This window comes from Fistularia commersonii, chromosome 10 (assembly GCF_037954325.1).
Source record: "Fistularia commersonii isolate RoL2024-O1a breed Wild chromosome 10, RoL_Fcom_v1.0, whole genome shotgun sequence".
In the NCBI taxonomy this organism is placed as follows: domain Eukaryota; kingdom Metazoa; phylum Chordata; class Actinopteri; order Syngnathiformes; family Fistulariidae; genus Fistularia; species Fistularia commersonii.
Window position 1 is genome coordinate 17,557,162 of NC_141293.1, and position 12,806 is coordinate 17,569,967.

The 12,806-nt window shown below is 37.8% G+C and overlaps 1 protein-coding gene across 1 annotated transcript; it reads left to right on the forward strand.

Moving 5' to 3' along the window:
* The first annotated feature begins 1,205 nt into the window (after positions 1 to 1,205).
* Positions 1,206 to 12,729, forward strand: LOC147230664 (polyserase-2-like). Its single transcript, XM_086154136.1, has 10 exons — positions 1,206 to 1,358; positions 3,913 to 3,933; positions 4,983 to 5,142; positions 6,363 to 6,631; positions 7,036 to 7,181; positions 8,260 to 8,524; positions 8,843 to 9,014; positions 9,740 to 9,993; positions 10,078 to 10,178; positions 11,186 to 12,729. Exons 1-10 carry the CDS (start codon positions 1,310 to 1,312, stop codon positions 11,486 to 11,488), a joined length of 1,740 nt encoding a protein of 579 aa, XP_086010262.1. The 5' UTR covers positions 1,206 to 1,309; the 3' UTR covers positions 11,489 to 12,729.
* Positions 12,730 to 12,806: the final 77 nt, after the last annotated feature.

A 12,806-nucleotide genomic window follows, 5' to 3' on the forward strand; every position in this document is an offset into this window, starting at 1 on the left:
TACTATGATTTTTAAACGACTTTTCTCAAAAAAATAAACATCCAAAAAAACTGCAACTGTAAGCTCCAACTAAGCTGTTTCATGTGTCATTAACTTAAGATATAGTTTGTTATGGAAAACCAAATTTGTAAAAATGAACTAGAGGTTTTGTAAAAAAAAAATTAAAGACAAAACCGAGAAATCTGAGATAATTGCATCAAAAATTCAAAAGATATTTTCTGATAATTAGGGGGAAAAGCAAATACATGGAGGTTTTATTTCTTCTGATTTAATTCATATTCTTACATTTCTAAAAATAGTTGTTTTTTTTTTAAATCAAATGCTTCACCTTGAATTACATCCAATGTACACCTCTCACAAAGAACTAATTCCCTAATTAAGCTGTCATCTTCTCTAGCTTCTTTTGTTTACTTCTGCGTGTTTAGAGGTACAATGCAGCAAATTGAGTTCATCAGGTTCCACAGCAACTAACAACTAAGGAAACCGTCAAAAACAAATCATTTCGCCAAAGCAGTTCAACCTGCTTGGCAGAGGGGAAGGTCTTTTCACTCGTTGCTATCTTCTGCACACCTCCCAGCTGACTCAAACACAAATCCCGATCCCTCAGCAACTTTATGTCACATCCCAATGTACTCCATGGCGTCGGCATGTACCACACCCTTGCGAAAAAATCTATTTGCACAGGATTATAGTTTCTGTAAATATGGATCTGTTGCCCTGATTATAGATGGCACATTCATAATTTCTTCAGACGTCAATGTTTGTCACTGAAGCTGTTTCACACTGCAAAAATGTTTCTATCCCTGACTGTCACAAGGAATTGTCTGCTTTGTGAGTCCTCATCAAGGCCTCCATTCAATGCTGTCAGATATTTGAGTGCTAGCAGAACCTTCATGCAAGCATAGCAGATAAAAACAATTTAATTTCCTTCCAGCACAGTATTTAGATGAATAGAAATTTTAAAAAAAAATGCAACACCTGACAAAGATCCCAAACTGATTTTCCTCGTAGGAATGTTTTGAACGTGAGATCCAGTTTCAGGTATAAAAAAAGGTTTTGCTGCTGGTGACAGGAGAAACACATGAGGTAATACAAAATAAGAAATACCACGTCATCCTGGCTACGTGAGTGTTTGGGAGTAAAAAAAAAAAAACCAAGTGTGTCAGGAGGAAAACATTGTGATTGACAACCTGGGTGTGTGGGTAGTCATGCCAGTAAATCTCTTACAGGTAGAAAGAGGTGTGTATGACTTAAGGAAGGAGGAAGGTTATTTATGTGGACACAGGAACTCCGCTGTTAAATCAGCAAAATGCCGTGTTACATAGTGACCTGTGCGCTGCTGGCCCTGCTGATACAAGGTAAGGACACTATTACTGAAGCCCATTCGTCTGAACTTGCTATTTTTTGCCCCCCGGGGCGGGATGGGGATGTGTGGAGTAGAAAAAGACGTTTGACACAAAGTCGGAGACTTCTATATCCTGCGTTTTTCTAGACAGGCATGTTAAATAAGGAGATAAAATAAGTATGCAAAATAAGAATACTTGTAAATGTAAATGAAGCCGTGGTGTGTTCGCTGGACAAAAATAATGCCCTCTTGATCAAAAAGATAATAAGATTAGGTACAAGATCATTTATATGATGAATAAAAAAAATGCTTTTAATTTGTTGCTGAAATGATTGTTTTCTCACATAGAGACATATGTACACTATTTGTCTTATTTATCCTTATAAATTTATAAGAAAATGCTATGTGTGTATTCTTACACTGTATACAAATAAATGTGCTTTGTTTTCTTACTGTTAATATCTTTGTATCAACAAAAACATTTATCCTAGAATTGACAGTTAAAAAATTTGAGCAATTTGTTATTTCTAATACACAAAATATATGCATGTCAATGATATTTAATTTCATACAGTCTTAAACATACAGTCTTAAATCTCATATAATGATTTCACGTACACTAGAATTCTTAAATTATCACCCCCCCAAAAACCCCTTTCCTAACATTTGTATCTACTTAATTCCCAAGTTAAGATTAAGATATTTTCCCGGGGATCCAGTTGAAACTGTTTATAGAGTTCAGTAGTTATAAAATCACCAAAGAACACTTTTTTTTCTAAAAAGTGCTGTTCACTCAATAAATGTACACAGAATTCCTGTGATTTTTTTTTTTTATTCTGCAATTAAAAATAATTTTTTTCCAGCTGATATTTATGCGACTCTACATCACCTTACACATGGCGTTATCTCACTTTTTCAAAATGTGGTAATTTCGCCTAAACAGAATTGCTATTCAGTGAAAGCAATAATGACATGAACAATGATGTGTTTGTAGGCATTATTTGTCGAAAAAAACACTGTAAATTTACCCTAATTATGTGCAAATTATTTGCAGTTGCCATGACAAGAATTGACACAAACACAGCTGATCAATGTTCATAAATATTTAACTGTTACACATCAAGTGGACTGAGTTAAGATCTTATTGTGGCTACTGGACTTTGTTGAGTTTCTTGAAAATGATTCACTTCTCATCCCGGAGGTGCTCAGTTGAAGATGGCGATGTCTGAATTCCAACCAGGAAAGAGAGTATTTGACGGAGAAGTCAAAGAAGTGATCTTTGTCGAATTATGGAGACCTATAAGATAAGATAAGAACAACTTTATTTATCCCGAAGGAAATTGTTGTGCCAGAGTTTCAAGCAAAAACATAACAATAATAGATAATAGTAGGAAGGAGGGAGAGTTAGAAATACAGTAAAATATAAATTGTCAAGGTTTACTTGACAGAAGAAGGGGCCTTCAAGTCAACCTTTCACCTACATACAACTCGGTGCTGAGACCCATCCAAAGACAGATTGACACACACATACACACACACACACACACACACACAACTATGGCCATGGAGACTCCAGTTTTTTGCCTCACCTCTGGTGAACTAATGTGCTTCTTTTCTTTTCCAACTAGCTATTCAAACTGTAGCCTTACGATCCTCTATTCAAATGCCACCTCAAGTGAACCACCTGAACTCTTACCTTTCTATCTCAATCACAAATGCATAAACCAAACAAACCCTTTTCAATGGAGATCAGTGCCAGACCCCAGATATACCCGGATCTTCCCACGGTCTGTTAGAACTGGAGAAGCGTCTTGGACGAGAGGCTTCAAGAAATGTAACAAAGTCCAGTTGCCATGGTGACAATTGAGTTTGTTGGACCATGACTTGGATGACTAAAAACCTTCACAGACACACGCCTCAGTTATTAAAATTTTTTCCCTCATTGTCTCATTATCAGAAATGCCAAACTCGTTGTCGATGCAGCAAACGTGATCAGCTGACAAAAGGAAGTTAAAACTAAATACCGTGTCGATAAGCTTCTGGTTAAACAAGTGCAGAACGCATTAACCTCCCTCTCTGAACACAGATTGTTTCATGGAAGTGCTTCCTCCGTAACATGTCTGCAAACCCTTTCCATCTCTTGTGTTTGGAAAATCCTGCTGATTTCAAATGCAGATCCATGAAATGAATGTCTCGTAGCCACTGAATGATGCAGGGCCTCCGAGAATCCCAGGGTAAAGTTTGGGAGTCGCCATCTTCTGACAGAAGGACTGTATTACCGTGTAATAGTATTCGTATTTCAATGATAAATTTAGTGTAAAAAGAGACAGCCTTGTTTAACCTCATCCACTATACAAATAACAATATTCGAAGAATACAAAATTCCTAATAGAAGTGAATTTCTGGAGTTCTTATTAAAAAAAGGAGTGGATTTCCATCATCATAAAAAACAAAGCAAAAACAAGAAAACAACGTGGACAATGTTGTTGATCATGATGAAGACATCAGATTAAGATCTTATACGTGAATTTGTACCATTCTAATTTCCTTCTGCTTCTTTTTTGCAGGTTCTTACTCGCAACTAGATGGTAAGTCAAATCAGATTTTATTTATCTCGAGCCAAATCACGACAGAGTTGTCTTGTGACACAGAGAAGGTCTGGATCACACTGGGTGTTGGTTTCTAAGGGTTCTTTGAGATACGATAGCTCCTGGTAATCTAGGGCTTTTTTAATTTTACTCTGAAGTGCAAAGGGACGGGGGAGACATGAGACATTAGTTCCTGCTGGAATACGTGCAGGAAGATTCTGAATGAGGTGGAGAATCCTTAACTTTTTGTTATGACGGCCCAACAAGAGTTACAGTGATCCGTTTTTACCCGCTTTCTAAAAGAGACAAAGGAAGTATTAAAAAGACGCATCACAATAATGTTGTGAGGACTCCAGCAGCCATGATTAAAAACAAAAAAAAAAACAAAAAAAAACATGACTTGGAAATTGGGAGAAAAGAAAATGCAGAAGGAAAAGTCCCCAGTTAGTCAAATGAGTCACAAAAATGATAAAATGTGCAAATAAATATGAAAATAGACATTACTTAAATATATAATCTATCTTTATCACAGAAACATCTAGTTTATTGGTCAAAAAGGAAATCTCTTTGTGTTTTCGGAACTACATCTCAATTATTTATTGCTGTATTTCATTACTTCTTATTGATGAAATCACATTAAATCCCCTTTTAGGGCTGTCAAATTCACAATAACTCAATAAGACTTAAATAAGAAATAACCCTCTCGAGGTCTGTCACGAGTCTTGATAATCTTCCTGACAACCCCTCATTCGTTAGTTTCGGAGGTTCTTTCAGGGGAATATTGAGGAGAACCTTCTAAAAACACACTTTTATGCGTAGATTGCTGAACAGGATAATGGCAGAAAAACATTTGGTTTTCTGCTATTAAAAAGATAAAGATAGACAACTGAGTAAAGTTAGTGGGAGATATGTATATAAATAATGTTACAGTCAATGACCTATAAAAAAAAAAAAAAGTTTGAGAACTTTTTCTTTAATTTTAAAAAAAATATGTTTTTGATATGTATGTACTCCTCCAATCTTTCATGTGTTATTTGTGTTTATTCTAGTGTGCGGCAAACCCCAGCTTAATACCAGGATTGTCGGAGGGCAGGCGGCCCCTGAGGGCAGCTGGCCCTGGATGGCCAGTTTGCACTCAGGCGGTCACTTCTGCGGAGGCTCGCTCATTAACCAGAAGTGGGTGCTGACGGCCGCTCACTGCCTCGTAAGGTGAGCGAAAAAGAAAACCAAGACCCATAAAATAAGATAACATAACATAACATGTTCCCTTATCAGTTCCACAGTCGGGAAATTCACAGCAGCAAGGACAGTAAGGGTGTAAGGGACAAATAAGAGCTGAAGCGTGTGTTAGCGTGCGCATAATACACTGCTCAAAAAAATAAAGGGAACACTTAAAAAACACATCCTAGATCTAAATGAATGAAATATTCTTATGAAATACTTTGCTCTTTACACAGTTGAATGTGCTGAAAACAAAATCACACAAAAATGATCAATGGAAATCAATTGTATCAACCCATGGAGGTCTGGATTAGGAATCACACTCAAAATTAAAGTGTAAAAACAAACTCCAGGCTGATCCAACTTTGATGTAATGTCCTTAAAACAAGTCCAAATGAATCTGTGTTGCTTCCTGAGTGGACACTATGATTTCACACAAGTGTGATTGACTTGGAGTTACATTGTGTTGTTCAAGTGTTCCCTTTATTTTTTTGAGCAGTATATTTACGACTGTGAGTTTGGATGATTGTTGTGATAGAGTTTACGGAAAAACAATGACAGCACATGAATGTGCAAGGTACTGTGGGAAGTGACTGTAGTGTACAGAAGAATTATCTTTAAACGTACATTTTTACAACTATGAAATGCGAGATTTTGACTGCAGTGGTTAAAAACATAGAATTGAAACTTTGTATGGACATTTTCAGCCACCATACATACAATATGGACTCGATATGACCATGACTGCACGTAACGTTATAGCGCTTGGTTTAGATACCATCCAGCTACAGGTGATCCAGCTGAAATCTGGCAAAACAAAATGATATAACTTTAAAACCCTCCAGTTTGATGCACTTTGTTGTGGAGACAATACAATCAACTCACAAAATCTGAAATCTGATATCTGAAAATGTATGTTTTTGTATAGCATGGCAAAGATTCTCGACAATAAAGTAATTAGAAAATAAGCCACACAGATGCATAACATTAGCAAATAAATCCCAGAAAAGTCCCGAGTTGGTGTTTAATTTAATTTTAAGGGATTATAATCCGGAGCTGTGGCTTGAAATTCTTTTCATCATTTAAACTTTTCATCACTTTTGAATCGAAAGAGATGATTAGCAAGATGAGAAACTGCCCCCCGGCTTCAAGGCCAAGAGCGGCGGTTCGCGTTTAACGCGACCCTTTCCCATCTCCTTGACCTTCAGCTTCAAGGCGAAGGACCTGACCGTGTACCTGGGCCGCCAGGCGCAGCAGACAGTAAACCCCAACGAGGTTTCTCGCGAGGTCACCCAGATCATCATTCATCCCAACTATAACCCAAGCACCTTCGACAATGACATCGCGCTCATGGAGCTCTCCTCGCCCGTGGAGTTCAACAACTTCATCGCGCCCGTTTGTCTCGCTGCGTCCGGCAGCACCTTCTTCGCCGGCACAGACTCCTGGGTCACCGGCTGGGGCAGCGTTGGATCTGATGGTAGGTCATGACCTAGAGATGAGAAGTGAGGTTTGAAGCTTCCGCGGAGCATCATCAGACACTGATCACATGTTCCCGATATCTGCTGTTTTCGCGGTTTAATCTGTGACAATTCTTCTTCAACAATAAAAAAAAACAAGAATAAAAAAAAAGAAAATTTTGGAACATCCATTGAACGGCAAAGGGCTGGCTGACTATTTTTTCTCCGAGTGGAAAAAGAAATACTGCTTCTTTTCACACGAGTACTCGAAACGGGCTTTGAATTGGATGACCTTTAATTCATATTCGGAGAGTCAAACTCACTGCAGCTGGATTACCGTTATCTGTTTGATACTTCCAGGAAAGCCCTCCCTTTTTGCATCTGGACAGACTCATCGACACACACCTCACATTTGTCTCCTCAGACCCTCTTCCGTCCCCTCAGAACCTGATGGAGGTGGAGGTGCCGGTCGTGGGGAACAAGCAGTGCAACTGCGACTACAAGCCGAGTACAATCACAGAAAACATGATCTGCGCTGGTTTACGTGAGGGAGGGAAGGACTCCTGCCAGGTTATTGTTTGATGCTTTTGTCATTTGAATATGCTGAGAAGTCAAAAATAATGTTTTTTTGCTCATCTATTTCATTGCAATTATCTATTCATTCATGTTGTTTTTTTGTTTTGTTTTTTTTACTTTTTATCCTATCTTGTGCGTCACAATTTTAGGCTTTATTTGACACAGGAAGAAGAATTCCTTCTCAAGCTGGAAAACTTTGGAAAACATTTCTGTCATTTTCATGTTTTCTTCTTCCTGTTTTGATTTTTTTTTAATTTCTTTCTTTTTACTTTAGTCCAGCCAGTAACATAACATATCACTATTATTGTATTTCTCATTTTTTTCGCTTCTAGATTTTTAGCTCACACCTCACATACTGCACTAGCGCTACCTTTTAAATCATAATCCTCTTATATATAGTTGTAAAGTGAAATTCTGGTAACTTGCAAAATGAATTAATTTCTGGTTATTTTTAAATACTTTTCAAATATTTTTCAGACTGATTTGTAAATATTGTAGCGTTTATGTTGATGCTTGTTTTCTATGTGATTTTGGGGGATGCTGGGAATGATGTGTGTGTGGTTTGGGGTGCAATGAATTCTGGGTTTTTTCTGGGTGAACAGTTAGTTATATTGCAGTATAGTATATAAAACTATATATATAGTATTTAGGTATATTGCTCTTGTGGCGCGGCTGCGGCCAACGACAGCTATATAAACCTGTCACCTGGGTGTTTCCCTGACAAAAACTCTACAATATTATATTCAAATGAAATCTCATTTGCTTTTGTAAACTTTAATATGCGTTTTCCCTTTCAGCGCTAAGCACTGAACATCAGGGTAAGCAGGTCAAGCCAAACCGGAAATCTGCATCGCCCAGAGATTAATATTTCAGTTCAAATTACTGACAGTAAAAGGAGATGAACGGATGTAGCGAGAGAGGAAATGAAGTTGGTTGGTATGAGAGAAGAGCATACAGAGAATAGGGTTATATGGAGGAAGATAGTGTTTTCATCAAAATAAAAGAAGGATAAATTTGAAACAGAGTTTATTTGTAACGCCCTGACTTAAAAACATTATTTTTCTCCTCACAGGGGGATTCGGGCGGTCCGATGGTTTCCAAACAGGGAGGCGTTTGGGTCCAATCTGGAGTAGTGAGCTTCGGTACGGGTTGTGCCTTGCCTGAGACACCGGGCGTCTACGCTCGAGTGTCAGAGTATCAGGACTGGATAAACGGCGAGATCAGCGCAAACCAACCAGGGTTCGTCAGCTTCGAGTCCACCGGGACAGACAGTGACCTCAGTGTGACCTGCGATGGCTTGCAACCCACGATTCAGGCTACAACCACCGCATCCGGACGTGAGTTATAATGTAAAGGCTGGCACGTGAATCAACCTTTAACCCTGCAGTAATGACCATACACACACAAAAAAATGATCCTGTATTTTCTTTACTGTCATGCCAATGACGGTACTCCGACCGCATGTTTACGGTCCATCACAGAAAAAAAAAACTACAGCAGTGAAAAGAATATTTTAAGAAAATCGATTTACAAATATTGAAAAAGAAACACCCATCCATACATTCTACAGGAGGCACATTGTACACGTTGTATTTTGGAAGCGATTATTGCTGTGTTTGGAGTTTGGGTGTATTGAACGTTTCCTTTCCCTGCAGTTGTGGTCTGCGGCGAGGCCCCAAAGAAGACGCGTATTGTTGGTGGGGAAACAGTGACGTCAGCTAAAGAGTGGCCGTGGATGGCGAGCCTGCGGCTCAACGGAAGGCACGTGTGCAGTGGAACCCTTGTGGCCGAGGACGCCGTGCTGAGCAACGCCGACTGCTTCTCCAAGTGAGACAAAATTTATGGTCATGTTCCGTTGCATCCTCCGTACCTCGCATTGGCTTTATTTTATTTTCATTTTAGCTCTGGAAATTTGACGGTAAAAGTATATTTTGCAAATTTTTGATATTCTTTTTTTCTCCTTTTTTAGATAACCTAACCAACAATCATATCGGTCAAAAGAAAGAAAACAATCATAAATTAATAAATTATTAGGGAATCAATTCATTGCATTTGTTTTCATTAAATTAAGTTAAAAAAAAGGAAATATTTTCAGTTTGGTGGTTGCGGAGCTCTATTTTTTTTTTTTAATGAAAAATCATTTTAGCATAGATGGCAAACTTTCTCCATGTAAACCTTCTACACATTGATTCATTTATTTTCCCAGCCTTATGTTACATTAATATTGACAACGTTAATATTAATTTAAAAAGGTGAACTTAGCAAAGTCCATATTTTTGACAAGGACCCCCCCAAATAAGACCATCCACTTTACAGTATGAAGTTACTGATAATTAATAATTGTTTTTTTTTTTGTACATATTTTATGAAACATCTAGCTTCACCTTAACAATCACTTAACCCTCATATTATGTTAAGGGTCAATTTAACCCATTTCACCCATTGACCCAATGGGTCAAATTGACCCTTAACATAATATGGGGGTTAAAAACTGCAAAACGTTGCCCAGAGTGTGTTTTATATATAACCTGAGTTGTCATCTGTCCCCACAGCTACACCAAGCCCTCAGAATGGACCGTAGCCCTGGGTATTTTATCCCTAAAAGGCTCCAACCCATTTGAGGTCATTCTGAATGTGACCAACATCAGCATGAGCGCTTTGGACGGGCCCAACGTGGCGCTGCTGCACCTGGAAACCCAGCCGACCTTGTCCCCGTACATCCAACCCATCTGCATGGACAACGACCAGACCTTTGCCACTGGCACGACTTGCTTTGCCGCTGGCTGGAGCGCAGGGGTGGGAGGTGGTAAGTCCGCGCCACGCGGCCGCCCTTCAACCTTTTAGTTCGGATTTGGATGACCGACCATCTTTTTTTTTTTTATACCTGCAGCAGATGAGGTGCTACAGCAGCATCAGACGACGGTGGTTGAGTGCACCGATGTTACCATCACTGGAGATACCATCTGTACCACAGTTCTGACTGTGGAGGAGGTAAGTGATACATGAGGAGAACTGACTGTACTCCATTACAGCAACGTCCCTCTGATATTGAACACGCCATCCTTCCGTTATCAGTTTTCTCAGTCAGCCAGTAAATGTAATCATTTTAATTCACTCATATGGATAGATATAGCTTTAAAATTATTTTTTCCCATCTTGCCTGAAAAGTGTTTCACGCATGCCGCGTTCTTTACTTATTTATATGAATTAATGACCAAGAAAATAATTTCATGACTATTTGACCTTCAAAAAGATTGTTTTTCATAATTCTCTTCTTTTTTGCAGATTCCTTTGACTTTGACTTTTTTGTTAAATGCAAGGTTATTTTATTATCGTTACTTTTTAAGAATCTAATTGACTTATAATGATAAACCAAAATAAAATGAAAATTAAAGTAAATTGTATCGATATCTATAACCCAGAACATTGTAAATGAAAAAAAAAAATGAAAATACACACAAAAGTCAAAGATGACAATTGATTTAAACACAACTATAACACTGGTTTTAAATGTAAATATTTTCATCATTACTTTTAGTGGTTTGTGTGAGTTGCTGAAATGATCTGATAAGAAAAGTCAGGAAAAAGGCTACCAAAATAGCAAAGAATGATGAGAACATCAAAAAAAAACTTGGATATTCGAAAAATGTCTTACTTATCAAAAATTTTAATCAGATGCCTTGTGTTGACGAAGAAAGTCCCCTTATATGAAGCTTGATAGCTGTATCATAGCATTTAGTTTATTTAAAATTTTTGACTGGAAGGCTTAACTGCCATTGCCAATAACCATTAAAAAATAGGGGGAAACACATACCAAGTAGCTGTGAAATAACTGAAGCACGAAAAAGATTTCTATCTCAAAATGTGAAATGCAAAACCATGAGATAAATACGCAGCATATTTTGTGAGATGAAAATGGCCATTGAAGCCCTGTGATTGAAAATCCTTTTTTTTTTTTTGTACAATTTTGGTCTCACCCGGCCTTCCTGTTTCTCCAGGGTGATGCTGGCGGTCCGATGATGTGCGAGCTGAACGGCGCTTGGTTCCAATCCGCCGTGTTGTGGGTCAGTGCAAACGCCACCTCCAGACATCAGTCACAGAGAGAAGGATCGATGACCTTTAAGAAACTCGCCAACTTTAACTCCTTCCTCACTGATATGTTGGGGAAATTCTTAACTTCTCGCCCACAAAACAGCACCACCCCAACTTTGAGCACTCAAATGACCACCAGTGATACCCCAGGCCTCTTTTTCCTCCTCCACCTCCTGGTGTTTTCTTTGGGGCTCCACCTCTTCATATAACAAGCTTGAAGGTGGCAATTTACATGATGTGAAGGCACAAATGAATATAATGTAATTCAATAAATCTTGAGATCTTTATCTTTTGTTGGCGGTGACAGAGAAGCGCCAGCAGTAAGTTAGACACTTTTACTTCCCTCTAAAGAAATAAGCTGAGCAAGACATGAAGGACTTTTGAGAATCTGAGCTTTATATTAAAAAAAATGTTAACATGATGCTGATTTTCAAGTGACTTCAATGATATTCATGGATATGAAGTCGAGGTGGCGGAGACTTTGTAGTGAGAGATGCCAAATCAACCAAAGTGGATGTGCCGCAGGAGTGAGTTTTAGCTGAATGTTTCAGCCATTTGTATCGATTTATATTGCAAGAATCTAAATGTAGTAAATATATTCTCGTTACAGAACAGTTAGTCAAAAGATTACTATTTTTTTTATTAGAAAAAATTAATTCAACCTCACATTTAATCCACTCTCAACCAACTGTACCACTACACTGCTTGAATAAATGTTTATTTTTATTTCAGTAAATTTCCAGCAGATCAGATTTGCTTTTTTTTGTTTGAGAACTAAAAATGTAAGTTTCAGCTGGTCTGAATTTGGGGATTTTAAATTTCTAGATCTTGAGAAAGAAATTTCACTTCACATAATAAGAGCAGGAATATAAGAATGTAATATCTACCTCTTCTTTTACTATAATGGTCATTCGTATACGCACAGCACTTTTTAGGATGTTAGTGAATAAAATCTGTTGAAAATCTTGCCAAGCTACTTCACTGAAGTGCTTGGCCGGATTCAATTAACATGATTTTGTCATATATATTATTGAAAAAAAAAAATCACTTCACTAATTTTCTTTTTCCTAAGATTTTGAATTTACCTTTGAACCCCGTTGGACACAAAGATTGTTTGGGTTGATATGGGGTTTATTGATGTAACATATATCAGTATCTGTTTGTGCAATTGTAAATGAGGTACCTTGGATTCAGCCAATGTTGATTTTTTTCTGTTTCATTGTTTCTAAGTTTTACGCTAAATTTGAACATCAACTTCATGTTGAATTCCAACTAAAAGAAAAAAATGAAAAAATGTGATGCTAGGTCAGAATCAAACACCAGCACTGAGAAAAAATGCTAATGCATGTATGATAACAAAAGAACCCATTAGAAACAAGACGCTACAAGAACATTTTTTTACTGTAACAATGTTTAGTTATAGAAAAATAAAAACTTTTTGGAAACCAAACATCCATTTTCTGAGCAAACACAACAATTATTGCCGCCTCCAGGAGCTCATGGCATCACAATGATGCTGGTCAAACA

Bases quoted from the DNA above. Each gene is read 5' to 3' on its own strand.
- LOC147230664 (XM_086154136.1), top strand. From the start codon at position 1,310: ATGCCGTGTTACATAGTGACCTGTGCGCTGCTGGCCCTGCTGATACAA. The intron at 9,994-10,077 runs GTAAGTCCGCGC...TTATACCTGCAG, and splicing joins GAGCGCAGGGGTGGGAGGTG to CAGATGAGGTGCTACAGCAG. The intron at 10,179-11,185 runs GTAAGTGATACA...CTGTTTCTCCAG, and splicing joins CAGTTCTGACTGTGGAGGAG to GGTGATGCTGGCGGTCCGAT.